Genomic DNA, 27789 nt, shown 5'->3' with positions numbered 1-27789 from the left:
ATGGACGACGGCAGCACGGCGACGCGACCCAATTTCCATCCCCCTCTTTTCGCTGGAGCAACGCCGCCCCTGGATCATCTGTACCTCCACTAATAAACCTCGTGGAGGTGTGAGACGATGCTAAGGCGACCGATGGTGGGAGCCGCGGCCTGCCTGTTGGGCTGCTGAGGTGCCGCGCTGAGGCGCCTGCCGCTGCCGCCATGTCGCGCACAGCCTTTGCCGCCCGCCGCCGTCAGGCACGCTCCTCTCGCGAGTTCCGCCTCCTCCTCCTCTCCGCATTCCTCTTCTGCCTCCTCCTCTCCTGGTGCAGCAGCACGTACAGCCCACGTCCACGCCTCCAACGCGAGCCGCTGCCTGCCCGAAGTCGCCAGCGCCCTCCCGCGCAAGCCGCCCGAATGAGAGTCGACCTCGACGACAGATCCATGGCCCAGGAGGCTCTTGCGTCGCCCGACAAGCCGACCATGTCCTTGCGCCTCGTCACCTTCAACATCCGCTTCGCCACCAAGCATGACGAGCGCGCCGGTGGCGAGCGGCCCTGGAGCGTTCGCTGCCCTCGCCTGGGCGCCCAGCTGCGCTTCATCACCGCCGGCCACGATAGTCCCTTCATCTGCCTCCAGGAGGCCCTGCACGCTCAGATCGGCGACGTCCAGGACCAGCTCGGCCCCCAGTGGGCGCACATTGGCCGCGGCCGTGGCGAGAACGAGACGGATGGCGAATTCTCCCCCGTCTTTTACCGCGCCGACGTCTGGAAGTGCGTCCGCAACGAGACGCGCTGGCTCAGCCCGACGCCCGAGAAGCCGTCCCGTGGCTGGGACGCCGCCCTCAACCGCATTGTCACCATGGGCGAGTTTGCCCACCGCACGTCGGGCACCCGCGCAATCGTCATGAGCACCCACTTTGACCACATGGGCGTCAAGGCGCGCACAAACAGCGCCAAGCTGCTCATCAAGTTCGCCAGGGAGTGGAGCCAGGCTGGCCACAGCCCGCCGTCTGTCGTCCTCGTCGGCGGCGACTTCAATTCCTCGCCCCACGAGGAGGCTTACCAGGTCATGACGGCGCGCGGATCCGGAATGCTCGACGTCGCCGATCTTGTGCCTGAGGAGCGGCGATACGGGAACCATCTCACGTACACGAGCTTTGGTGAGCCCAACGAAACGCCCAGCCGCATCGACTTCCTCTTCATCCAGGATCCGCATACCGCTCGGGTCGACACTTTTGGTGTGCTGTCCAACAGCTTCGACGACCAGATTCGCGTTTCGGACCACCGCGCCGTTGTCGCCGACTTCACTATCAACGCCTAGCTGCTGTCGCGCCGTCCGTCGCCGGCCCCGACCGTCTCCTCGGCGGCCCATTTGGGCGTCCGGCCGCCGGTGTACAGCCGGAGGGGCATCGGGTGCTCGAGGCTGGGGTAGAATTTCTCCTGTCTCTGGTCGGTCCAGGCTCCGGATCTGTTTGTGTGAGGCAACCCCATGGCTGTGTCCTATGGCGTCGGCCCCGGATCTGATCTACGCTGCAACTGAAAGCATGATCGATCTCAGCCAGACGCCACTGCGAACGGGCTCTTCGCCCGACGGCGCCCGTGATTAATGCCGCAGGCATTTGGTCCACGCCCTGCCGGCATGATCCATGTTGAACTGCACCAACGTTATCGCCCACGATCAAGCCTGGATGGCGCGAGCATCGTTGCTCGCCCTCCCCGCACCCGCGTCAGCCCCTCTGTCATTGGCACGCCGGCTAGTGCATTGCGTGCGGCCGCCGGACTTGCGTCTGTCCTGCTCGCCGGGCGTGCAGTCGCCCCAAGGAGGGGTTGCCGCAAAAGGCGGTGTGGGCACCGCAAAGGTCGTGGGGAGATCGATCATGATGCGAGGACGTTCGTGCTTTCCACTCGATTGTCTCTTGAGTTATCGTCACCACCTTGGGATTGGGCGCTTCCGTGGGAGCACGGAGATGCTCGTCGCGACGACGGCGATGGGCCCTGATGTGAGACAGAGTGCGAGCGCCAACGAACTGTTGGACTCTTGGCCGCGGGATGCTACCTCGCCTGCCTCGCCGCGACAGATGACCTGGGCAATCCGTTGCTAGCGACGTACCGTGTCGCTTACATATCCGATGCTTTGCTGGGATCGTATGCCCGCCCTGGTCGGTTACTCCGGCCGATTGCTACGACCCCTCTCTGACTGGCGGCTCGGTGCAAGATTGGCACCCTCGTTCCATGCTGTTATTACTTGCATTGTCGATGAGGTTGCCCCGTGGCTCGACGTGGACTGCATGCGGTGCGGGCGGACGCTATAGAATATGCAGCTATCCTCATGGACGGATAAGCGACCATCTGAATAGACCTGCTCGGACAGCATGACAACGCTCTGCGCACACTGAAAGCGGCGGCTGCTGCAAGCCACACGCCGTGCATGCCCATCCGTGTCAGTCGCCCTGTGGCTTGGCCAAAGTTCAGGCGACGAGATGATACCCAGAAGCCTCAACGGCCCCCTCGCCTGCATAAGTCGTATACTGCTCCTTCGTACATGCCCACCCCCACACGGTAGCAGGTGAGAGGCGGGAGCGCATGTAGGCAGACATGTGCGTGCGCATGCGTCAAGTCGGGGGCGACATTGCAGGCCGTTACACAAACCCTCTCCAATCAGTCGGCGTAGACAGACCGAATTTGACAGTCGCACGACAAAAGGCGGGAGATCTGTGTCTCAGAGGCGTGGTATGGGCAGCGGGATTGTGGTGGTGGTGGTGGTGGTGGTGGTGGTGGTGATGCAGTAGTGGTGGTGACTGCGCGACCGTGACTATCGAGATGTCCTCGCCAGAGGGCTGGAGGGCCGGAGAGGGCTTCACGAGCATGTCATTGTCCCGGTCAGATCGTGTGCGGGAGTGATCCTTGCTGGCCGTGGTTGATGGAGGGCCGGCCCCACGGCGCGATTGGACGTGGGGTCGGGGGCATTGAGACACTCATGCGGCCCTCTTGGCGATGATGGGATGCGAATGCAAGGGATGGCATGACGGGTGCGAGCTCACGGAGCAGCGACCGTTTCGAAGAGAGCTGGTGACCAACGCAGTGTCCTGTTGTTCTTGACTCGGCCGTCTTCGTCCTGGCGACTGACTGCTTGGTCTCTGGCCGGTGATGGCAGGAGAGCTCGGACGATGAACACGGTAACATTGCCACATTGTTCTCGTGCGTGCGGGATCCTCCCGGAGCATCGGGATCCAGCCCAACAACAGCCGGGAGGGTCGCATGCACTTCGCCCGAACAACCTTTCCGTTCCATGCGAAAAAGCTTGATCGCAGCGTGGTACGTACGTACGCGTCTCCATCAGCGGCTGAAGTCGAGGTGGACCACTTCCCTCCTCATACCTGACTTGACCTCCATTCGTTGCCCTGTGGTGTGCGAGGGCCAACTGGTCATTCGGAGAAGGACGGGAAGCGTGGTGTCCTATAAGCGAGCCCGAGGGCGACCGTGCATGATGAGCCCGTCGTCGATTGGGCTCGAGGCGTCCATGACGATAGCCACTGGCCAGCTTCTCGTCTGGCTCCCTATCAGATGCCAGCAACTTCCTCACCGTCCCCGCTCGCTGGCATCGGCGTGGGTTGTGAGAAGCCTTTCTGGCCTCGCCCGTCCCTTCGCTTCGTTCTTCGAGATGCCCACGCCGGAACATCGCTGCGATGTCGTTCTTGTGAGTCAGTGGCCTGTCTGGTGGGCGAAAATAGGACCCTCAGGGCCGTGTCCAGTCTTGGTACCCAACTGCCGCCACTTGGGTTCCGACTGCTCGGGCACGAAAAGAAAAAAATAGAGGCCCCCTTGCTGGCAGCGGGAAATTTGCCACCCCGGGCGCGAGAGCGACAGGCCCGTTCCCGTGCGTATCTATACAAGTAGGGTTAGAGCAGGGCACAGGATGGGGCATATGTCTCGACTGGAACCGTTCCGCCGGCTTGGCCTGGGGCAGTCCCTGTGGTGCTCGGCAGTCTTCGCGGTGTAGCACCGCATCCGTGAAGCTACAGGGGCATGACGACATGCGGCCAACGGCCCGCGGCGCGAAGCTGTGTCTTCTGCTGGCCGAGGGTCGCAGCATCGGAACCCAATCTGTGAACCTCGAGTCTTCAAGTCCTCAACCTTCTGCTTGCTTGGCATCCTGTGGCGACAGGGTTCGATGGCGAGAACCTACCTAGAGCTCGGGACGAGGCGAGGCGCGGCGGCGCAGCGGAAACGCGGGACGAGACGAGGAGCTGGCGTCGCCGGTGCTCCACAGTTGGGCGCCGGTGCTTGGTGCCGCCGTTTGTGAGGCGAGGGCAGGTAGGGCGAGGACGATGGACTGGCCAGCCTGGAAACGGCGCAGCTGGGCTGGCAACCCCTCGCTGGGAAAAGTCCTTTGGTGTCGGCATGGGTGGTTCGAGTCATTCCTGATCTTTGCATTGGCCACTGCCGCTGTGTCGGGCAGGGCGTATAAGACGCTGCAAGAAGTGAGATGCCTCCCCAAAGCCAGTCGTTTCATGCCGGTCAAGCAGGCATGGGACTTCCCAGGCCACTCGCTCGTGGTTGGGTAGTCTTGGATGGTCGTCCAGCGCCAGCGAGCAGCTCCTCCAGACACACCGTGCGCCCGGCCGCGTGCCTCAATTGCATCGTGGGAGCACGTCCCATCTCCTGTCCGCCGCATTGCGTCGTCTGCCCTTGCCGGCTCCTGAGACACGCCTTCTTTATGTCTGCTGAGGTGGTGCTCTGCCCTGGTCAGGGCATCCGGCGGCGACCGGTGATGACGAGCATGGCCTTGAGTGTTACACGGCGCGACGGTGCTATGACTCCTTGGGGCGTCCGTGAGTGTCGGGTCATGTTATGCAAGTACTGGACACTCGTCCAACTTGGTTGCGTCCGTGGAATGCTCCATACTGGCCGTCATCCGTGTCGGAGCCGCCATGAGGGGTGCTGGGCTCGTGTGAGCTGGCAAGCCGTCAACGGAGGCCTTGTCAGTGAGTGCATGGGCGCTAAGTCCACGCCCGCCGTCCACCCACGCGTGTCCTCTCGCTCGTCGCCCTCCCATCTCTGGCTGCTGTGGGCGTTGCTTCCCATAACGGACGGCCGACAGCTGGCGTTTGGTGGGAGGGGCGTGGCAGAGATTGGAAATGGGTGGATGGGACGCCGCCGAGGCGCTGCGCTCCCGCTGCCTCAGTCGCCAGTCGGTGCCGACTAATAAAACCTCGCCGATGCCACAGCGACCACGGAGCCCGTCTTTGCCTGTTCCATCAAAGAGCATTGCCCATCTTCCCGTTTCGAGCCAGCAGGCGTGCCAGCCCGTCGCCCGTCACCGTTACCCGTTTGTGGCATGCCCGCGCCATCCAGGCTGCCGCTGCTGCCTCTGGCATCTCCTCTTTTCAGTCGACGCTCGGGGCTTTCCACTTGTCATCACCACCGCCCAGCACCAGGGATACGATTCGGAGCGCTCAAACATCGACGACGGCGGGGACGACGGCCGTGAGAAACTCGACTCGGCGTATCGACGCAGCGACGGTGATCGAGCCGAATCGCTTCGGTTATCAAGGGACAAGACACTGCACTGGACTGGGAAAGGCGGGACGCAGCAGAGCCCCAAGTCCACTTCAAATCCAGACCCCCCCGGCCCCCCTCTCCTCCCCGTGGTGGTTCCTTCCTTCCTTCTTCTCTCCCCCACAAGCAGGCACTTGGCAGTGGCACATCAGCCAGCGGTAGCAGCCTGTGGCAGCAGCGTTCCGGCTCGCTCCTGCCTGGACTGAGGAGGGGTCCACCACCACTGGACCACCACCACTGGACCACCACCACCAGGACCCCACCCGGAGCCCGACTCGCCTAATTTATAGCACGCACCCCCATACCCCAAGGGCGAGCCCACCCACTGTCTTGACATCTCCACCGCCAAAAAACCGCCGCTCGTCATACACCGACTTCGAGGGGCTTCACTGATACCTTCTCTCCGTCGGATTTCCGCCTCGGTGCGGCACATCCTTTGCCCTGACGCGGCCTCCTACAACTTGCTGCCGCCTCCAAGCGGCTCCACCAACAGGTCACCGGTCGACTTTGCGCCGGGGCACAACCAACCATGTCAAACAGCTCCAAGAGGAGCGCGAGGGTCGCACACGTTGAGGACGCTCGGGACGACGACTCCAACAGTTCCCTCGAGGGGATCGAGAGCACCCGCAGGTATGCCGTTTCTGAGGCTCCGGGCAAGGAGCTGCGCAAGGAGCGACCCAACACGGGCAAATCGCGCGCCGACAAGCGGCCGCCCGTCTCGAGGTCGCCGTCGTCTTCCGCCGGTGCAGGCCTGACCGATGAGTCGTCTGACTCCACGGCCCGGTCCTCGGAGAGGGCATCAGACCCGAGACGGCGGCCCGCGAGGAGGGACACAATCGATCCCGATGGTCGAGATCAATATCGTGAGGAGAGGAGACGAGAGCGGCGGGCCAGGGACGAAGAGGCCGACAGACGGAACAAGGCAGCTGCCGCTGCGGCCAAAGAGCGAGAAGCAAAGGCCCGTCAGAAAACCCGGCCGCCCGGCCCGAAGCACTCGGCCACGCAGCCCGTCGTCCAGCAACCCGGGTACATGAGAGGCCGCGTTGAGGATCCGGCATTCTATGGCGTCAAGCAGCCTGCTGCTTCAGGTGGCCGACCTCGAGCTAAGACGCGTCCGGCAACTTTTTACGCAGGCCAGCCCGCCGGACCTCAGATGATGCCACCCGGCGGATTCCGTCCCGGCCCGGGCCATCCACCGCCCTTCCCGGTGGGAAGCTTCCCGCCACCTCCTCCCATGTGGTCTGGCGCCGCTGGTTCTCCCGGCGGCTTCGGCCCACCACCGCCACTCTCGCCGGCTGGGCCACCGCCGGCAGGCTACTTCGACCAGCACAGCCATCTGAAGCAGCGCTTCGATGCGCGCCCCTCATCCGCTATGGGTTTCCAACGGCCGCCTCAGACATTGGAGTATCACCACGACGATTACCCTGACGAAACCGCTCCACGAGTAAATCGCCGGCCGTCCCGTTCCAAAAAGCTCGACGAGGATACTAGACGTATGCCGCCGCCAAGCTACATCCCATCCCGGGTTCAATCAGCGATGCCACCCACGACGCCGTTTCGACCTCCGGCACACCGTCCCCCGTCGCGGCAGACGCACTCCCGCCCCCCACCTTCGAACAGGAGGTCGTTGGGCTTCGAAGAGCCAGTTTACCAAGACCCTGACTACTACGATGACGACGATGACGAGGAAGGCGGACTCTTCCAGATTTCGCCGAACGCCTCGTATGACCAGCGCCGAGCCATTGTTCCGCGTGGTAGGCGTGCGTCTACGGCGTACGACCAGGCCGATTACGAGATTGTCCCAGCCGGAAACCGCAGTCGACGCTCGTCCATGTACGCCCCTGGCGGCCTGGTGTCGGGAGGGGCGAGCCTCGGGAACAGCAAGCTGAGCGCAGCAAAGAAGTATCAGGACGAAGTGAGCGGCGGGGCACAGATGCCGCTGACAGCCGAGACACTCCGGAAAGTGATGAAGCGCGGCGGCGTGCCCAGCAGCCGGTCGACACGCAGCAGCGACAGTCGTGATGATAGCGAGTACAAGCGCAGCAACACGACCGGACTCACACAGTCATCGTACGGCGGTAACGAAGAAATCACCATCAAGGTCCCTGGCAACACTGTCGTCCGGTTCCAAGGCGCTGAGATCGAGTGCAGCCACGAGGGCGGCGAGATTACCTGGTCAAGTCGCCCCGCAGGCTCGCGAGCTGGGAGTGATAGGGCCAGCACGATCTACCAGCAGCTCGAGGATTCGAGGGCGCTGGAGGACTCGCGCAGCCGGATAGAGCGCAAGGCATTGCCGCATCGACAACGCGCACCGAGCCAGGCTGACTCACACAGTCGCGGCTATGGACCACCACATGCTCCTTATGACCCTTACGCCCACGGAAACGTATTCTGACGACAAGGACGAAGAATGACGAACTTTTTGACGACTATGAGACTTTTCTCGACTCACGACACCTATCATGGTTTGGCTACGAATATTATGGAAGCGAGCGTTGCTGTTTTCCTTGGTTCCGGTTTCCACGAAGTATCTTTGCTTTCATTTCCTTTCTTTGCAGTGAACGGCATCGCTGCCACGGCGGTCGACGCTGCGCTTCGACCTGTGGCTGAGGGTGCGATGCCGTCTGCCCTAATCCCTGTGCTTCTGCTTGTGGTCACATGCGTTCTTCGTCGAGCGACATGGAAAAGTTTGATACCCAAAAGGCAGTATGGGGGATCTTTGCGTTTCTCGGCTGCGCTCATGTCAGTCTGTTGGCTATGATTTGGTATGTTGTTTGAATAATGATTGCGAGGACGGGCAGATTGGACACGCGTGGACAGGGGGTGGGCGTCTATGGCAGGTGTCTGCTGGTGTCGAGCATTGGGATGCCCAACCTGCCCGGACACATCGACTGTTTTGCACTCGAAGGCCGCGCGGGCTGCGGCCTCGGCACCCACGACAGCAAGTTATTTCTCGGTCGCTCAACACACCAAGGCGATATAGACTGTACGGGCAATGGGGGTTCGCGCCCCCGCACTCTCTGTGCCCTGCGTGGGTAGTTCACTTGCAATGGCATGCCATCTACTTGTTTCTGTCGGCGGGAATATAGATTTGTTTTGTTTGGGGTAGGCTGCCATGCCCGGACCGAGCGGCGACGCGGATGCGGGACTGGGCAGTGCTGCTGTACGGAGTATGTATCCTGTAGATGGCATACCGTGTGAGAATGCATGGGATGGTGGCGAGCTGAGAAATGATTGAACATGATGCAGCCCTGACCCGATGCATTGATCGCCGCGACGTGTTGTGCGCTCACAGGAATCCGCAGCAGAGGCATGCGGAGCGTGGCCTGATCACGCGGTGCCGTGCCTCGAGTCCCAGGCCAGGATCCCTCGGCCAGGTTGTCGTAACGGGCGTGCAAGTGAAGCGGACGGGGGGGGTTTTCTTGGGGGTGTGAAGAGGACGGGGGCCTGGGGGTGTGCGCGCCCAGGTGGGTTGGGGGTGTGGCGTGGCGTGTGGGCGGTTGTCGGGCCAGCGGGGCTTGTTTACTTGGTTGCGTCACCAACAGTCAGGCACGGCTGACCCAGACGACGACCACTGTGATGAAGGGGGACTTGGGTCGCTGGCGGCTGGAAACTAGTTGACAGGCAAAATCGGCGGCGAGCTGTGCCACAGTGGCAGCGCGGCCTCTGCTCGATTTGAACAGTGTTTCCAGCAGCAAACGTGGGTGCAGGAGCAGGTGTTGCCCAACCTCGCCCCCCTCCACCCGGCCCCCAGCCACACCATTTCTGCCACCGTTTCTGGGGGAACAAAACCAGCCTGCCACCAGCCTGCCATCTCGCTGCAATCAAACGGCGTGGCCTTCTCGACTTTCCGACCCAACGACAAACACCGCGAAAGTCGTAATCACACATCACGACAACAAAGGCACCACTCCTCCATCGCGACTGGCCTTTTCCCCCTGAGCTGGGCTCGGCAGCCTCGCTCTGCCATCTCTCGGTCGGGCTGCGGGACCGACGACCGTGAGCGGCGAGACAGGCCGCATTCCAACGCCAGCATGGCACCCACCATCGCCCACGCTCTCCGGAGCATCATTCCCACCAAGCCGACTTCCGAAGACCATCTCGGCGGAGAGAGCGGCCCCCTGGCCGAGGCCAGCCGGCTTCTTCTCGCACGGTCGGCCAAGGAAACCGTCGACCCGTCACACGGTGTGCTCGACCCGCACGACATCAGCAACGTGGGCTTCTTCGTGCTCTTCGCGCTCATCGGAGTGGGTTTCGTCGCGACGGGCATCTGGTTCTTCTTCTGGGCCAAGAACGGCGGCTTCCACTTCAAGGAGACGGACTGGGACGACTACAAGTCGACGGTGCTGCGCCGCAAGGGCCCCAACGGGACGCTCCTCTCGGGGGCCACGCCGTCGACGAACCTGGGCGGCGGCAGCGTGTACAAGGACGTGGCCGACGACGACGGCACCACGGTGGTGACGGAGACGACGTACCTGAGCGGCATCACGGCGGGGGCGAGCGACATCGCGGCGCGCAAGAAGCGCGAGGACAAGCGCAAGGACAAGCAGAAGCGCAAGCAGCGCGATGCCAAGGAGAAGAAGAAGCAGCGACACGTGGGCGATAATGGCGTGACGGACGAGATGGCGGAGAAGGAGGCGCGCGACCACCTGCGCAGCTACCGACACGAGCGGCCGGCGCGCGTCGGCGGGCTCAACAAGGAGTCGGAGGGCTCGACGTGGGACGGCTCCACGAACCCGACGGAGTCGACGGCATCGACGGAGCTGCTGTCGAACCGGCAGACAACGCCGACGACGACGCCGACCAAGAAGCCGCAGCCGATCCGCAAGGTGTACTCGACGGCGGACCGCAACACGGCGCGCGAGGCGGAGCGGATCCGGAGCGAGGCCCGGCGCCTGCGCGAGGAGAGCCGCAGCCGTGCGTCGGGGACGGCGAGGCGCGACTTCAGCTACAACCGCGAGAGCGCGCAGAGCGAGAGCCTTCTGGAGTCGGCGGCCGGGAGCAGCGACCTGGGCACCAAGAGCTACCACCACCCGATGCCGGAGCTGCGCGAGCGGGACAGGGATCGCGAGCGCGGCGACAGGGAGAAGGAGAGGGAGGAGCGGCGGGCGAGACGGGGAGGCTATCGCCGCGGCCGTGGAGACGATGACTTGTAGATGATGATGGGTGTGGGTGGTGGATGGTTTTAAGGGCACATTGAGGCAAGGGCGGGATAGCAGAATGGGACACGACATGGACCAGCGCGCACAACACCAATTGGAATGAGAATTAGCATGTACGAAGTAGAATAAGTCACGACAATGAAAGCCACAAATCTGCACTGCATCACCCACCGACTCGGTCGCTGCTGGACGGAGTCACGGCCGGGCATCGTATTCCGAGTGAGACGTGGCGGCGGGCGACGCACGAACGCACGGAGTAGCCGGACAAACCCTCCCTCCACGAAGCACCCAGTGTTGGCAATTCCGAAAAGCACACGACCATTGTGCGGTGCTGTGCCCCGGGGCCTGCCTGTCACGGCGGCGGTGCCGTGCCCTTGCTGATGCCGATCGGCAAGGTGCCGAGACGAGGGCGCGCGCGTGCGACTCAGCTCGAACCCGGAGGAGCCGCCTCAGGCCTGTTTCAAGGGCGGGCGAAATGAGCCGCCCCAGTGCTTTTTTTGCTGCTGCTGCTGCTGCTGCTGCTGCTGCGGCGGCGGCGGCATCTGCGCTCATTCAGTTCAATTCAACCCTTGATGAAATGAACGCAGGCGCAACTGCAATGTCATGCAACATGCAACATGCAAAATAAATGCAGTGCAAGGAGGCCGGCCGCAATGGCGAGATGGCCCTCCCCCCACGTGTGTTCTATTCGTCGGATCCTCGCGCGTGAGGCCCATGCAGCAGGAGGCCCAAGATTTGGAGGAAGTCATCATGTAATACTAGTTGCTGCCGCGGCAAAGTTTGTGTGCTTATTCGGTGGGCGGGCGTGGAGGGTGGACGGTTCTGGCCTGGCCTGCAGGTGGCCTGGCCTGGCCTGGCTCAATCGCATCGCAGCGAAGACTGACTGACTGACTGTAGGTCGGTGGTGGTGGCGGTCTGCGGCTGGCTGGCTGGCTGGCTGGCTGGCTGTTGGGCACTGCTTCGCCTCGCCTTCCATACCTCATTCCCTACCTAACCTTAAGGCAAGGTACAGCACCCAAGGGTGGGTGCGTGGGTGCGTGATGGCTGACGCTTGTGCTGCTGTTTCAGCAGGTTGCAGCGTCGCGTGTCGGTGATGGACAGGGACCGACGCATCCGCTGCCCGCCCGCGCCCGCCGTGGCGTCACTCCACTGCATCGTCATCGGCGCTGGGGGACGGGCGGGATGCGTAGGTGGATGCAGGTGGTGGTGGTGGTGGTGCTGCTGCGATGCGGTGGGCCCGCGTCGGTACATGCCCTGCCCCGCCGAGGCATTAGCCCCCGCGCGGGGGGTCCCCGCTGACGCACTAACAGCCTGGACCGCTGCCCGCGTACCCCAGCTGAAGGGTGCGTCAGTGGAGGATCAATGATTCCCGTCAGCGCCAGCGCCTTGAGGCAGCGACCGCGCGCTACAGGCAGTGGGCAGGTGCCTGACGCTCCCAGCAGAGAGGCCTGGCTGTAGGTAGGCCTCTGTGTCGCTGGCTGGCTGGCTGGCTGGCTGGCTGGCTGGCCGCGTCGCTGTCGGCGCCTCGTGCCCGCTTTCTTCGCCGTCGTCTCTCTCCTCAATCCTCCCGTCCTCCTCCTCCCTCGCCCAACATCCCCCATCCCATCGCATTCCGTCTCCTCGCATTCGCCCTCACTCTCCCTCCCCCTCCGAACCCGCGACCGCCACGGCTTCTGCTCCCTCGCCATCTCCCTCCGCTTCGGCCCCTGGGCTCACGCTCTTTTTTTGGTGCCGTGTCCTCCCGACGACGACCACGGCGGCGAACAGTGGGCTTCTTCAGCTGCCCGCCCCAGCGATTGGCCACCCGCCGCATCCCGCATCTCACCGGGAGCCCCGACCGACGACGACGACTTGCGTGGCGAAGCCGCCGAGCCATCCATTTTTGCTCATCTGCATCGCCGCCTCTGCCATCATCGCGAGTCCTCCTGCGATTAAGCAACAGGCACGCGCTCGCCCCGGTGTCGTCCGCCATCGCCGTCCGTCCGTCCTTGCGACTCTGCTCCATCGATAGCCGCCCGTCGCTCTGCCTTGCCCGCCGCAGCGATAAGCGCCAAGCCGCAGCCGTCGCGGCGGTGACGCCATCCAGTCGTCCAGACCTCCACCACCACAACAAATCGCACAGTCCGAGCCTGCCGCAACGAGCACATTGATTTCGAGCCCTGCCTCGCCCGACGACGGCGCCACCGCCATGGCTGCCCCGTCGTCCGCCTTTACCGGCATCATCATCGGCCTCGTCTCGTCCTTTGGCTCCATCATTCTCATCGCCCTCGTCGTCTTCATCTTCTGGGCTTCAGGATGCGCCGGCTCCGGCCGCATCCTGCTGGATCGCTTCGGCCGGCCCGGCGAGTATGACGACGAGCAGGCGTTTGCCAGGGAGGAGGCGGAGGCGCTCGAGACCATGGATGACATGGCTCGTACGGAATATCTTCGAGCAAAAGGTTTGCCAAGCTCCTCTATGGTTGCTCCGCAGAAAGACGTTCGCTAACATGACCAACCAGCCTTCGTCACTGCCAACCCTCCCGAGTCCGTGCAGACCGACATCTCGCTATCGCAATACCTCGCCATACAAGAAAAGGGCGTCTCGGCCTGGGAGTTTGAGCCCGAGCTAGAGATTGCCAACTGCTTCGTCGAGGCCCGCACCGAGATCGAATTCTTCGACTCGGAGTGCACCGTCATGTGCAACCTGCCCGTCCCCAAGCAAAACGACGTCTACTACTGGGAGGCCAAGGTCTACGAGAAGCCCGAGAACACGTTGCTCGCCATTGGCATGGCGACCAAGCCGTACCCGCTGTTTCGTCTTCCTGGTGAGTAGCCACGTTTCCTCGGACATGGTCCATGCTGACAAGATCCAGGCTACCACAAGTACTCTGTCGCGTACCACTCGGATGGCTCTCGCCACTACAACCAACCCTTTAGCAAGACTCCTTACGGGCCGAACCTCGTCCAGGGAGACGTCATTGGCGTCGGCTACCGGCCCAGGACCGGCGCCATCTTCTTCACCCGCAATGGCAAGCGCCTCGAGGAGGTTGTGCACGGACTCAAGGCCCAAAACTTTTTTCCCGCCGTGGGGGCAAACGGACCGGCTGTCGTGCACGTCAATCTCGGGCAGTCAGGCTTCGTCTTCATCGAGGCCAACGTCAAGAAGTGGGGTTTGGCGCCGGTGACGGGCAGCCTCGCGCCTCCGCCGCCGTACGGCTCAGAGCAGGGTAGTATTCTGCTCGAGACGGGCACCAAGGACGGCGCCGCCCCGGGTCAGGGCCGCCCGCATCGTCAGTCAGTCAGCGGCTCGCCTTACCACGTTCAGCCCGGCGGCAGCCATCTCAACGCTCAGCATGGGCATGGTCGCACTCGCAGCGGCAATTTCAGAGTTCTGCCTCCTACCAGCCCGGGTCCCGTCCGAAGCCCAACGGACATCTCCCTAGCTCAGCTGGTGCCCAATGATGACAATGGCGAGCCCAGCGGGAGCGGCATTGTACACCATCAGGAGGAGCATCACGACAACCCGTTGCATCTGCATCTCGAGGACGCGACGAACCCCCCTCCAGACTATGCGAGTCCGACACACTCAGAAGAGGGCGGCAGCCGAAGGAGCAGCAGCAGCGACGAGGACACGCCGTTAATACGCGTCATGAACCGCAACCGGGGCGACTCGTCGGCCACGGTGGTCCCCGCGCACAGCGTACCGCATCCCCCGGTCCCGAGCTACAGCGATGCCGTCCGCGACGGCGCTGGCCAGCATCGACTCGAGAGCTCCAATCCAGTGTCGACGGATAGCAGCAGCAGCAATAGCAGCTCCGAGTCCAGCTGACGGGGAAATAATCATCATACGACCCACCGTGGAAAGCCGAGGGCCTGCCACGGCGCGGATGCATGAAAAGTCGAGCCGGAGGCAAAGTCATTACGAAGGAAACGGACACATGAGTGTCTTGCGAAGGCGCTTTGGAGTTTTGTATAGCATCAGGATCAGCAGCACCACGGTTCATCGGCACGAACACCTACACGTATACCACCTCAGACGACCTCTTTCTCTTTTTTGCCCTTTTTGCCGTTTGCTTAGAACACATTCTGTATGGATGGAGTGGTCGGGCAGGACGGAGTTGAGAGATGGGCGATACCCATGATTGCCTGACGAGAATGCACTCGCTTGATTGCGCGGAGCCAACTGTATCGGGAGCGCGGCTGCATGGAGCGGATGGCCGGCGTTGCGTGCGGCGGCTGAATGCGTCTGTTGATGCCGGGTTATCGAGCTGCGTGAACAATGAGAACACGTTTAGCCGTAAAATGACTTCTTTGCCCCTGAGTGAGTGACTATTGCGAGCGTAACGTGACGATGATGGAGCGTGGTGTTACACCCGGCTTGGATCCCGAGTCCGCCCGGAGGGTCCGAGTACCCGGTGCCGGCACGCCCGGAGTCTGGACCGTGCAAGGCGATATTCCGGGCGAGAAGTGGCGACCGATGCCTCGCCCCAAATGTTCAAGCTAGCTAGCTGTCTTCATCGCCGCTCAAGCTGTGAACCCGCAAGAGCGTCGCGAGTCAGGGCCTCCTGCTGCCCGCATCCTCGACCCTGCGCCGTATCAGCAGCCCCTAGAAACCGTGTCTGAGACAGGGCCCGGGGCGAACGCCCGGGCCAAGCACGCGGGCAGTGATGTGACTGTGAGACCCCCCCCGGGGCGGCCGGAGCCGTGGAGCGGCACGGACACGGACACGGGGGAGGCGCGCCACACGGGTGGAGTAACGTACCGCCCGGGGAATTGGGGCGCTGGTTGCCGCACTGAGTATGCTCTCCGCCTTGCGACTGACGGGCGGCTGGCCCGACTCGCCTGAACAGGGCAGGGAAGGCAGGGAGGGTGACAAGGTAGAGGCGTGTTGTGCGCTGAGGTCCTTGTTAGTTACGTAGTCGCCACGCATGCCCGTTGGGCGCAGGGGGTTTGAATCGCTGTGCTGTGGTGGGGAGCAGGAGCAGGTACGTACGTGCTGCTCGGGCGGGAAGTTTTGAACGGCAGTGGTTGGCTTCACCCGCGGGAGTGGTGTAGTGCAAGCGTAGCACGACCAGGCAGGAATACCACTGCGAGAGGGTCGAGCGTGAGAGATACAGAGAGGCGGAGAGGGAAAAGGGGGAGGGAAAGGGGGGCAGCTGGCGAGGCGGGTGTTGAGGAGGGCAGGTCAGACTCCGGCCGCGAATAGGGGTCAGGAGAAGCACAAAAGATCGGTCACCCGAGGAGATAGAGATTTCTACTCACAGCCATGGACCTTCTAGCAAGGCTCGGTGGGCGCAATCAAGTTCCTCGCGGCGAGGGTCAGTACGACATGGTCCATCGGCAACCCGCCCCCCTAGGTCGGGCGCGCCACCACGGTCTCTTGCCACTCCTCGCTATCGCCACCCATACCCATCGCCGGACACTCCCACCGGCGAGCCCATAGCCCCTTCACGGCCCCATCTCCAAGGGCCTAGCCGTCATCTCGCGCGCAGACGAGGGAAGTGTACCGCCCGTTCAGGGGGTCCTGCCGGCAACGCCCCGAGGTATTCCTAGAAGCGTCCGTCGTCCCGCAACACCCCCCACAACAGTCAACGCCAAGGCCACCACCCTCCCGTTCGTAAAAGAAGCCCCCAGGACTCCCAAACTTACTATCCTATCGCGAGTTGCCGCCTAGTTGGGCGGGAAGAGCCTAAGCTGGTGCGCAGAGTGGGTGCTATACGAGGTGGCTTGACGGGGGGTTGGGTTGGGTTATCTTGGGAAAAAGGGGGCCCGTCGGTCTAGGGCCGGCATCCTGGAGAAAAGAGAGAGGCGTGTTGATCGCAAGAGAGACAAACACCGTCGCTGGGCCTGGTGATGTGATGTCTGTTAGGGAGGGGGGTGGGTTGTCGGTCGCTGGGCCGCGGGCACGCCGACGCATCGCTGGCCGTGCACGCAGGGATAAGGGGAGAGGGGGGGCCTGGATGGGCCGTGGGGGTGCTGGGAGAAGTAATATGCGACGGTGATACGACCACGATCGGGTATGGCCAACACGGAGTTGCGTCTCTTTGTGGTGTTGTTCCTCGAGGGAGAGGGGAAAGGGGGCGTTGCGTCCGTAGTCGGCGAGTGTCCGGCGCAGCCCAGCTCCCCTGGGCGCGATTTTGATTTTCCTCGACGCGGCGCGCAGCACCAGGTCCAGCAAGCCATGCCTGTTCTCTCTCGTCGGATGCCGGATCTTCTTTGGTGGTTAGATGTCCGCGGGAAGGTGGGTTCTCCCTGCCTGCATGTGGGTTGTTCGTTTCAATGGGCGATACAAGAACGGCACCAATACGGCATTGGCATTGCATTGGCCAACCTGCCAGAAGGAGGAAAATTCTACTAGCAATCAAAATTAATAGGGCTTGCAGAGATTGGTTCTATTGCCCTGTTTTGTCTGTACTGGGCTCCGTGTTGTTGAGGGCTTCACGCCTCCCCGGCTGACCAGACCGCACTCCAGCGACTCGCAGCTAACAGGCATGATGTAACCGAGGCGCCTGTCCTCATACGTATATAACGCATATTTGACAGATGTCACGCTCTGTCCTTGAGGCTCTGTACTCTCTGGACAGTACTGGGTAGACATGAAAGGCACTTTGGAGGCATCACTTATAGGCGGCTACATGTAAGGCCGAGCCACAACGCCCACGAGAATATCTGATGCAAATGCAGATACAGATAAGAAATTCCCAAATTATGAATAACCGGCAACTCTCAACTCCATTTCTAACAACAGAACTTGCAAAATGCAATACATGCCACCACAAGGTACCCATCTATCCCATGCGTCCGTCCTACACAAACGACGCGATAGTACTGAGTCTCTCGCCTGAAGAGTGAGTCGCTCACTCATCAGCCGATTCCGCGCATTTGCCCTTGTGTTTCGCTGTCAGCGCAGAGACCTTTCCAAACGCCAGGGACATGAAAGTCGGGAGGCTGCCGTTTTCGACTTACAAAGTGATCATTCTTATTGCATGCCTGACAGACCATGCTGCAGCACTTGTCATTCTGTCATTCCCAAGGGGGGGCAAGAGTCAGCAAGCAAGCCAGCAAGCAAAGGAAAACGCGACAAGAACTGTACGGTGAACATATAAGACGACACTTAAACACTGGGTTTCCTCACCTCATCGCTAATGGGGAAGCACTTTTTACCCGCTTTCTGAAAAGTTGTCGAACAGGTGCCTCGTTAGCCTCGCTACGCTGGGAGTGACGGAGAAGAAGAAGCGCGAATTTCTCCTAGAGAAACGCAGAAGGGCCACTGTTGAGTCTCGAAGGGGAGGGAACAGGACAGGACGTACGACGCAGAACGCGCTGGGCTCCTTCTTCTTCCGCGCAAAGATGTTTCCGCCCGCCATCGTCATGGGGGCGTGGATGCGCGACTTGGTGAGCTTGTCGACGGTAGCAGGGTCGGGGGCCGTCTTCGGGTCTGGGCCGCTCAGCGACTTGGGGTCGGCGTTCTTGAGCCCGTCGTTGTCTTCGTGCGGCGGTTGGACGATGCCATCTGCGCCGTGTGGCTGCGGAATCCTGCGATCGAGTAGGGGACTTGGGGCCATTGTATGGCGGGCACCGTCACTCATTTTGAGACGGCCCTTGCCCCTGCTGCGATAGTGTATCTCCGTCTCGGCCGGTGGCGGGGGGTCGTGGGCGGCCGTGGCCGCGCAGAGGCCAGCGAGGGCGAGCATCCAGAGAGAGAACTTCATTCTTTTCTCCTTTCCGTCCTTGAGAGCCGTCGACAATGGACACAGATGGGCGGCACGAAATGGTTAAGATCAAAAGGCAAGGCTTCTGACTCGTCAACGTCTGTTGGACGCGCAGAGTTGTGAGTGCGAGTCGCCCTTAACTTAACATCCGCTGGGACGGGCGGTCGGTCCTCCTCATGTTGCGCGCACGGGTCAGACCGCAGCGCAGCGCAGCGCAAAGGGCAGTTTAACGTCACGTAAATTTCATGTTTGTGTTATTTAATCTCGAAACCACGCCCCGGGAGCTGCGCGGCCTTTTGATGCGTCACAGATGGAGGCTGCGAAGGGCCTGCAACGGCCGCGCGCTCAGCTCGAGTGCTCGCGTGCTTCATATCAGGTCTTTTGCCCTCTCCTGTGGAATACAAACTGCGAGACATCTCTCTTCTCCCAACGAGTGACAACGGGTAAGTCGACGCCGGTACGCCATTCTGTTATGCATGTGGACTACTTGTACTCGGCATGTATCCGATTTTCTACAACGAGACTGCCTGCAGAAATACCTGTTTCCGCTGATGAGCGTTTTGTGCCGGTTTACTTTGTTGCTCTACTGGCTGTACGCAAGCGTGGCGGAGCGTGATGGCAAAGGTCGACGAGTTTCACATTCAAGCCCGACGGGGTCCTGGCTGTGGCTCTGGCCAGGCCCGCACGTACCACGCGCGCCACACTCGACGACGAGCCACGTACGCCCACGCATGTCAGTCTTGGAGCTTCTTCGCAGTCGAGGCCAAGCGTAGATGTCTGAGAAACTGTTGCAGTTGCCGGGGAGGGTCCCAGGCCATGTAGAACCCGCCCTGCCCCTGCCTTGCTTACCCCTCTTACGCTACACCGGCAGAGGGACATGAACGCTTGATGAATGTGGTGTGCAAGCGAGACGCTTGGATCCTGGATTGCCCTTTTACTCGTCATGTGCACGAAACATCTGGGGGACATGTGTGTTTGGCAAGCGTCCCAGGCTCACTGGCCCGAAACGAGGTTTTGTTTCGTTCAGAAGCGATGTCGTCTGCTGAGTTATTCTCCTGACAAAGAAGACTGACAATACACGTTCCCAGGACCTGGAAAGCGCGCGTCACTCGTTTCGAAAACGGCGCAAAATGGCCACGATTCCGAGATCACGCCGGAATGGAACCACAGTCCCCTCTCTAAGCTGTGGTTTGAGCGTCTGATTCCGGGCAAGGCTGGTCTCGTCGGTTCCTTCCGAAAGCTCATCGTGACGAAGAGAGAGAACCTCAGATGCTAATACGTACCACGCAAGCGGCGTGAGCCCAAACCCGCTCCTTGTGAGTGGGTGACCGATGGGGTGAGGACGGCACTTCAATGTACTCATATAAGAAAACTCACGTTCTTCAAACCATCGAGGATTCCAGAGCACCAGGCTCGTCACCTCTGGCCGAGCCTACACTGGTCTGGTCCCTAACGATACCCACAAGCCTGCTGCTACCAGACTCCGGAGGATTTTCAACTGATCAACAAATAATTGCCAATGGCAGTTCAACAGGCCTCGAGAGAGCTGACGGGGAAGGACGCTCGGTCTCCATATGAATCACGTATCTTGAGACTGGCTTGTCCTTCTCATCCAGGCAGGAAGAAACTCAGCCGCGCCCTCGCAACACAACACGAGGGAACCAGACAGGAAACCACAGCAGCCCCTAGGTGTGGTACAGTGAGTGAGCCGCCTACATGGGCCTCCACAACCACGCCTCGTCCGCTGGACCAGACCCGTTGTTGACACGGCCTCCTCACCGCAAGAACTCCAAGGAGTAATGGCAGCAAAGGCGGCAGCAGCGGCAGCAGCAGCAGCAGCAACAGCAGCAACAGGCAGCCCTCCAGTCCAGGAAACGTTCCTCCAGGATGCCCATTCACACAAACCAACCTCCCCAACCGCCGACGCAGAAACCAGAAAACTCCCGCCCACTCACTCACTCAGTCCACGACCCAGCCGTCAGTGCAACCAAGAGCAGCAGCAGCATCCCAGGCTTCCCACGCGCGCGGCGGCGCACCCGCACGTGCACCCACCGTTCCTGCACGACATCCAATCCATCCAAATCCCTCCTGTCCATGTCCACGGAAGACCCGTCGTCCGTCGTACAACTCGGCCACAAAAGAAGGCCGTGCCATCTCCATATTCCTTCCTCCCTGTCCTCCCCGGCACCACGTTCCTGTTGTCTCATGCCGTCCTCGTTTTCCCGATTTAGCATCACTCTCCAAGTACAAGCAGGAGGCCATGCCCGTTTCCGTTCTTCACCGTTCAGCAGCAGCCCTCGCCCAGTTCCGCGGCGGCGGCTCTCGCTGAGCCCTGCTTGTGTGTTTTTCTAAAAGTAGATACCACTCGGCCAGCCAGTACTGCTGCTGCTTGCTCTCTCTGCCAGTCGTTTGCCCGTCTACTTGTCTGCCTACCTGCCTGTGCCTGCCGCTCGCCAGCCGATCCCTGCTTTCGCCTCCCCAGCCCGGCCGCAAAACCTCGTATAGAACCCACCCCCCACATCAGCCCTCCTCCTCCCCCCCGGTTCCCTTGTCCTTGTCCTTCCTCTTCTCTCCGTACTCCTTCTGCGCCTGCTTCTTCCCCAAATCGTCATGCTCCTCCTTTCCCCCCTGCCTTTGCTGCAACTTCTTGGCCTCGCAGCCTCTAAGCCGCCCATCATGGCGCGAGTTAAGCCACGGACCTGCTGCTCCCGTCACCGCTTGAATCATCCCCGGGACGTAAGGCTGGGAGAGAAATTATGCGTAGTGACGGTTAAGTTTCATCCGGATAGGTGCCCTGTGTCCGTAGCCTGCCGCAGTGCCAGTGAGTTTGCTATCCGAGTCCCAGGGCGTCTGGTGGCGGGAACCCGCACGAGGGAAGGGAAGGTTGGTCGTCCGTCGGGAGAGGCTCCCCTCCGGGCGCCCCATGCCCTCGGGAGAGATTGATAGGGCAATAGCCTGTTCGGCTAGGGCTGCGGGATACGAGTTTCCCGGGGTCCCAGGGGAGGGGGGTCTGCGCGGGCTGGGCTTGGGCTGGGCGGCTAGACCAGGGGGGAGCAGGCGTGCGTAGCTAGCTGTCCATGTTACCTGCGTGCCCTTGGCCCTCGGGATCGTGATGGGGAGGAAGTGAGTGACTGTGCGTCCCACGAGGGCGGCTACGGGTGTCCTCCCACCCATGTTAAACCCCCCAGGCTTCAAATCATGAAACGCACCGACGGTGTGTGCGTTGTCGATCAGAGTTGGATGATCGACGCGGGCGGGATACATCACATCATATCACATTGCAAAACAGTAAGGAAGGCAGGCAAGTAGACTTCAGTAGTCGCATGTGTGCGCGCATCGTGTATTAGCTTTGGCCAGGCACAATCCCAGCGACTCTCTCGACAAACTGTCCACTCCGTCTCTTCTCTCCGCGGCAATCATCAAATAAAGGTTTTTCCCGCGAGACCGATGCAGAAAGCATCAGTCGATCTGAAGAACGTTCCAACCTCTCGTCGAGACAGCAGCACACAAACACCTTTCTTTTTCCCCTTTCGTTCTTCCCAAGTCCAAAGTTCCAATTCCAATTCCAAAAAAAAAAAAATGTCAGATGGGGCACCCGGACATCGTCCGGTGCAAGCATTAAGTCCAACTCCTATTCCAATGCACACGCAATATCAAAAATCAGAAAAAAAACAAACTGGGGTGCTGTCCCTCCAGAAAAAAACAAACCAAAAACTCCGAGCAACGCCATGCTGTGACCAACAGTCGCGCGGGCGGGGCCGCTTCTAGCGTGTGCAACAAACATCTGGCGCCATGTGTGTGTGTGGATCTCGCTTGGTTCTGTGTGTCCGTAGGGAGTGTGTCTATCTTGTCGTGTAGTCGTCAAAGGAGTGTCTAGTAATTATGTTGGGTGGGTATCATAAGGAGTGTCGATTATGTGATGTCGGTGGGCGGGTGGGTATCATCGGAAGGAGTGTCGCGTATTAAACGATTAATACATTAGGATCGATGTGTCGTCATCGTAAGGATCGTCGTCCGAGATCAACTCGGAAAAAAGGAGCGTCGTTTGCGGGAGAGCAGGACAGACTGAGCTGTCGGTCTCGGCGCGGGAGTTGTAGCGAGTGTGTGAAGGAGTGGATATTACATGGCGACCGTCCGTCTTCAAGGCAGCGGCGCAAACAATAGAGTCAAAAGCCGGTAAGCAAGGTGGTAAGGGGGGGTTCCGCGTGGGGCAGCAAGCAGTTCCTTCGCTCGGGTATGCGCAGCAGCAGCAGTAATGCAATCAGTTGGCGCGCCGCTTGCCCTTGAGTCCTTGCGACGCGTCCGCAGGCGGGACCAGGGGGGCCTGGGCAAGGGGCGAGGCCGAGTGGGGGCCAGAGGACACCGAGGCGCTCTGGCGGTGGTGCCTCGGGGCCGCAAAGTGTGGAGTGCTGCTCGATGGCACCGGCGACTCGGGCAGGGGAAGCATGCCGAGCTGCTCGGGGTAGAGAAAGGGCGAGGGGGCTCCAGACAGCGTGGCGGCAAAGGCAGCAGGGTCCTCCGGGGGCGGGTAGATGGGCGTCGTGGTGGCGGTGGCAGTGGGGGTGGTGAGCGGCCTCATGATGCTGGAGGATGGGTGGTTCCTGGACGGTCAACGGTCAATCCGATTGTGTCTCTTCTCCTCGAGCGAGGTGGACCGAGCCGCGAGTGTAGCATGGGGCGCCATCAAGTGTGCCTAGATCCACACGGGCTGGTGGGGAGGGACGAACCCGACGCCGTAGCTGCGATGTGCCTCGCCAAACATGGCCGGCTGGTGGCCGTGGTCGTAGGAGGCGGCACCAGCCAGGTCGAAGGCAGACGAGTAGTCCTCCGAGTCGCTGTAGGCGACGGAGCCTTCAAAGGTGGACGAGGCCGGGCTGTAGGCGCCGTGGTACGAGGGCGACGGGATGCCGAGGTACTGCTGGCTCGGGAAGGGAGACGACAGCATGAGCGGGCTGACCGACGGCGGCTGGGCCTGGCCCGGGATGGAGGCGCTGTTGAGGATGGGCATCTCCTCGGTGCTGTAGCTGAAGGAGACGTTGCCGTAGGGCATGTAGTGCTGCTGCTGCTGCTGCTGCTGTTCGGCGGCCGTGTGAGGCGGAAGAGTCGGGAAGTTGGGCGGGTTGAACTGCGGGAAAGACGGCGTCCTCTCCGGGTGAACCCAGCCCATCCGGGAGCGAAACTCGCCGACGGTGTCGATGGGGAACTCCATGAGGGTCAGGGGCGTCTGCTGCTGGGTGCCGTCGGCGCCGTGGTGGCCGGCCACGCTGTAGGACATGAGGCGGCGGGCAATCTCCTCGACGGGCGAGATGGACAGGCTGCCAAAGTAGGCGGCACCAATCTCCGGGAACAGGCGCTCCATGAGGATGGCGACGGTGTACAGGTGGGCGATGATGACGAGCGAGTTGGGCGAGCCGTGGTAGCTCTGCAGGTAGCCGACGGGCATCCAGAAGAGCCAGGTGCGCAGCGGCTGGAGGCGCTCGTACTGGCCGGCGATGGACAGCGTGGGGCTGATCTTGCGGGCGCCCTTGAGGAAGCCGATGAGGTGCTGGACCTGCGTCGTCTCCTCCTTGTTGCGCTTGAGGTGGGCCTCGACCTTTTGCACCTGCTCGAGGGTCCGCTGGTAGGCCGCGAGGTCCTCGTCCCGGGGCTGGCTGGGCCGGTGGTCCGGGGCCGGCGAGGGCGGCGCCGTGGGGAACGTGCTGCTCTCGGCGATGAAGTCGCCGAACAGCGACTCGTGCTTCCAGGCGTCCATGGCGTCGATGACGGTCGAGGTGCCCTGCATGAGCTGGGTCCAGCTGCGCCTGCGTGTGTGCGTGTCACGGTTAGCCGGCGTTGGTTCACTCATCGCCCGTCGTCGCACACGCATGCGTGCGCGCAGGGTGGTCGCGACGGCACGCTGCAGGAGACTATCGGCTTACCAGTCTGTGGCCTGCCACGAGAGCACGAGGGACGCGGCCAGGATGGCGTCCGACGTCTCGCGCGAGAAGGAGTTGATGGCCTCGTGCAGGCCGCTCAGCGCGATGCCGCGGTGCTCAAAGGCCATGCTGCCGACCAGGGGGCAGTCGGTGAGGAAGGCGATGTGCATGGCCGAGAAGGCGAGCAGGGCGTGCATGACGTAGGGCGTGGTCGCCCCGATGCGCAGCAGACTGGGAGCAGCCGTGTTAGCAGGTGATGAATGGCACGGCACGGCACGGCACGGCCGTCACACGGGGGAGGGAGGCAGGAGACAAGCAGGAGGGGGCTACCACGTACGTCGGGATGTGGCGGGTCCACAGCGTAAAGTTGTTGGCGTCGATGGATGCGAGCTGATGGTACAGGCTGGCGACGTGGTAGATGAGGCGGAGGTCCTCGACCGGGTACATATGCGGCATGGGAGCCGGGTAGACGCCGAGCGACGGGAAGGGAAAGACGCCGGTTGCCTGCCACTCGCCAATGGCCGCCTCGATCTGCGGCGTCCACATGAGGTCGGGCTTGTCCGGCGTCGTGGAGCGCTCGGCGTCAGGCACCTGTACGTCGTTGTACGGGCAGCGGATCTTGTGCTTGGTGCAGTTGCGGCTGCGGGCGGGCGAGCGGTCAGCATGGCTTCCTTGACCAGGCAACACGGCCAGAGGCGAGGCGGGACTCACCATTGCGGAAAGTTTTCGTCGCAGCGGATGTGACGACGCTTGCTGTTGGCGAGGCACGGGTTAGACTCGAGGGTTTCAAAGGCCCGCTCTCAGCTGAGGCGGGCTCGCGGCCGTCACGACGTACCAGGTTTCACAGCCCTTGCGGGACTTGGTGTGACTGTCACCACTGGTCAGCGGGATCCGAGGACGGTCGGGAGACGAGGGAACGAACCTGCGGCGAGGAGGACCACCACCGGGACCGGCCATTTTGAGAATCGAAGAGTTGAAGAAGCAAAAAGTGAAGTGAAAAGCGCCTGCGTGGCCCAGTCAGCAACCAGCTGGATCCCCCCCCCAGGACACAAGAGAAGGACCAAGACGCACGGTAAATACAATCACACAGCAGCAAGCAGTGTGATCAGGTAGCGAACGTAAGGCTGTCGAATCGGGAACTGGAGACGGCTACGGTTGTCTAAGCGGAGGCGGCGTCGAACACGGCTGCCTACTCGGGGACTCGGTAGTGTCGAGATTTGGTGTCTTTTGATTCTTTGGGTCTAAACCTCCCAGGACATCCGGAAAGGCTTTGGAGTGTTGGGTTTTTCTTTTTGTTTGTTTGTTTTGGTTGCGGAAAGCGAGCGTGGTAGTTGCGAACAACGGATTACAGCACGAGCCGGACGGACATGGGGTGTCGTCGGTCACGAAGCTTGGAGATGGGGGGCGTCGAGTCGGCGTGGTAGAGTGGAAGCTTATGGGCGATCCCTCGAGCGTTTTCTCGACCAGCTTGAGAGTCCTTCACTATATCTTGATCCGTCCCTCACACGAGATTGCAAAAGTCGGCGTTGCGGATGCGTTGCGTTGCGTTGCGTTGCTCTTGGGTGAGATGGGTCGGCGAGGTGGTGGGAGAAGTGGTGGCGTGGAGGCGAGGAGACGGGCGGCTGAGGAGAGCGAGAAAACACACAAGACACCGTTAAGCGAATGACAGGAGTCAACGAGGACTTCCTAAGAGCGAGAGTGAGGTTGGGGAGAGCGAGCGTCCGAGAGCACGTCGAGACGGAGGTATGGTTGCTGGATGATGCTGGATGATGGGCCGGGGGGGAGGGAAGGTTGGGCTGGGGGACGCAGAACGTTAAATACACACACACGACGGAGCAGCACTGCCCGCCCAGGGCCAAGCCGACGTGGGAGGGAGGGGAGGGAGGGCCGGCCGGGGAGAGGGTGTGTCGGTTGAGTTGAGTATCGGGGCGTGAGCGTGGCAGAGAGGGAGCGAGAGAGTGTGTGTGTGCGTGTGTGTGTGTGTGAGTGGGAGCGCGTGAGCCAGCGGGCGAGCGGGCGGGCGGGACCCCGTTCGTCAGGTTGACAACAGAAAAAACCCCCAGCCACTGTGCTGCGCTGTACATGGCCATGTACCGACAGTACTTTGCAGCACCGTACGGCCCGGGCAGGACCCAGCGCTGGCGCACAGCACACCACAGCACAGTCAGTCGCTTCGGGCGTGGAGCCTGCAGGGCTGGCTGGCGGCTCGCTGGCTGGCTGGCTGCTGGCTGGGGCTGGGGCTGGCCTGGCGCGCCCGGAGCCAGAGCCCAGAGCCACCTCACCGCAGAGCCAGACGGCCGGGCAGGCAGGCAAGCAGGCAGACAAGCAGCCCAACCTGGGGCCCGCCAGGTCAGGCTGGGTCCGCCCGTCGGCCTGGGCACGCCCACGCGCGCCCGCCGCGGCGGAGAACTGAGGTGAGCCAGGTGGGCTGGCTCGGCGGGCGGGGACGGGAAACTGACATCCCAGCATCCCAGCACGACGGGGCCCGGGCAATCATGAGGTGGGCTGGCGGGCGCCGACAGGGGACGTCGATGGAGGCAACAGCCCTGGAGCGGTGGAGGCCAGCACCTCATAGGCAGGGGCGGTGGCCAGTCAGTGCAGCGCGGTGCAGCAGCACAGGGCAGTCGGTGCAGCGCAGCGCTCCATCCAAGCCCCCCGTCCAGTCCGCCAGCCAGCCAGTGGAGCACGCGCCCGCAACGGAGGCGACCCACCGCTGTGCCTGAAGGTTCGCGCTTTGCACCCAGACGGAGTGCGGGAGCCCCGTTGGCGCGGCTGCCGCTACCAACGCTAGACCAGCACCAGCGCCAGGAGCAGGAGCAGCTGCAGCTGCAGGAGCGGGAGCACCTTGGCCGGGGGGCGTCTGGCGTGTCCCTTACGACCTGAGGTGGTGTTCCCGCGCGAGCCTGATGCTGGGGTCACGGTGAGATGCGCCGGCGCTCTGGCGAGGGGACCGACCCCCCGACCTCATGCGCGGCGAGACGTGAGGTGATGTTGGCTCAAGGCGTCGTCTGCTGAGGAGCTTTTGCCTTCCTGTGCCGCAGCGCATCTCAGGGCCACGTTCCCCGAGGACATGTCACTCCAAGGTGGCCGCCCGGTGACAGACTGCCCCGGACGTCAGGAGAGGCGCTGACCATGTCTGTCTGGCTGTCGCCGCCGCCCCTCATGCCCTCGCTCCTCGGTGGCCCGGCCGTGGGATGCCACGGCGGCGGCGGCGGCGGCGATGCCATCTGCCCTGCCCTGCTCGACCTGACAGGCCCGGGCCCTGACCTGGCCAGGCTTGCCTTGCCACCGTTTCCAGCGTGCCATGCCTGGCCGCCCGGCGCTGCGCTGCGATAATGCGCCGCCATAATGCAATGCCAGAGTGTGTTGCGCTCTGCTGGTGCTGAACAGGTGCGGTGCGGCGCAGACGTCGGAGTGAAGGGGGGGGGGCGTGCGAATGTGTGTGTGACTCTGGGGCCATGACGCACATGGTTCGACCGGGC

At 62.1% G+C, this 27789-nt stretch overlaps 7 protein-coding genes across 7 annotated transcripts; 4 read left to right on the top strand and 3 right to left on the bottom strand.

Moving 5' to 3' along the window:
• Positions 1 to 395: 395 nt before the first annotated feature.
• Positions 396 to 1301, top strand: PLICBS_006281 (uncharacterized protein; the record flags this gene model as incomplete). The annotated part of the gene is made up of 1 exon (XM_018320059.2): positions 396 to 1301. One exon carries the CDS (start codon positions 396 to 398, stop codon positions 1299 to 1301), a length of 906 nt encoding a protein of 301 aa, XP_018182533.2.
• Positions 1302 to 6068: 4767 nt separating this feature from the next.
• Positions 6069 to 7934, top strand: PLICBS_006280 (uncharacterized protein; the record flags this gene model as incomplete). Its single annotated transcript, XM_018320058.2, has 1 exon — positions 6069 to 7934. The coding sequence occupies one exon, from the start codon at positions 6069 to 6071 to the stop codon at positions 7932 to 7934; it is 1866 nt and encodes a 621-aa protein (XP_018182532.1).
• Positions 7935 to 9573: 1639 nt separating this feature from the next.
• On the top strand, positions 9574 to 10695 carry PLICBS_006279 (uncharacterized protein; the record flags this gene model as incomplete). Its single annotated transcript, XM_018320057.2, has 1 exon — positions 9574 to 10695. The coding sequence occupies one exon, from the start codon at positions 9574 to 9576 to the stop codon at positions 10693 to 10695; it is 1122 nt and encodes a 373-aa protein (XP_018182531.2).
• A 2194-nt stretch (positions 10696 to 12889) lies between these two features.
• On the top strand, positions 12890 to 14509 carry PLICBS_006278 (Rsp5p-dependent ubiquitination, sorting of cargo proteins at the multivesicular body; the record flags this gene model as incomplete). The annotated part of the gene is made up of 3 exons (XM_018320056.2): positions 12890 to 13139; positions 13200 to 13505; positions 13554 to 14509. 3 exons carry the CDS (start codon positions 12890 to 12892, stop codon positions 14507 to 14509), a joined length of 1512 nt encoding a protein of 503 aa, XP_018182530.1.
• Positions 14510 to 17659: 3150 nt separating this feature from the next.
• Positions 17660 to 18392, bottom strand: PLICBS_006277 (uncharacterized protein; the record flags this gene model as incomplete). The annotated part of the gene is made up of 2 exons (XM_065600907.1): positions 17660 to 17683; positions 17991 to 18392. The coding sequence occupies 2 exons, from the start codon at positions 18390 to 18392 to the stop codon at positions 17660 to 17662; spliced, it is 426 nt and encodes a 141-aa protein (XP_065456979.1).
• A 4261-nt stretch (positions 18393 to 22653) lies between these two features.
• PLICBS_006276 (uncharacterized protein) lies at positions 22654 to 22971 on the bottom strand (the record flags this gene model as incomplete). Its single annotated transcript, XM_065600906.1, has 1 exon — positions 22654 to 22971. One exon carries the CDS (start codon positions 22969 to 22971, stop codon positions 22654 to 22656), a length of 318 nt encoding a protein of 105 aa, XP_065456978.1.
• A 114-nt stretch (positions 22972 to 23085) lies between these two features.
• On the bottom strand, positions 23086 to 25264 carry PLICBS_006275 (uncharacterized protein; the record flags this gene model as incomplete). The annotated part of the gene is made up of 6 exons (XM_018320052.2): positions 23086 to 24193; positions 24311 to 24538; positions 24645 to 24947; positions 25019 to 25060; positions 25143 to 25175; positions 25230 to 25264. 6 exons carry the CDS (start codon positions 25262 to 25264, stop codon positions 23086 to 23088), a joined length of 1749 nt encoding a protein of 582 aa, XP_018182526.1.
• Positions 25265 to 27789: the final 2525 nt, after the last annotated feature.

This window comes from Purpureocillium lilacinum (assembly GCF_023168085.1).
Source record: "Purpureocillium lilacinum CBS 284.36 DNA, scaffold_4, whole genome shotgun sequence".
NCBI lineage: Eukaryota > Fungi > Ascomycota > Sordariomycetes > Hypocreales > Ophiocordycipitaceae > Purpureocillium > Purpureocillium lilacinum.
Note: the sequence above shows the minus strand (reverse complement) of the source record. Positions and strands in the feature narration are given on the sequence as shown.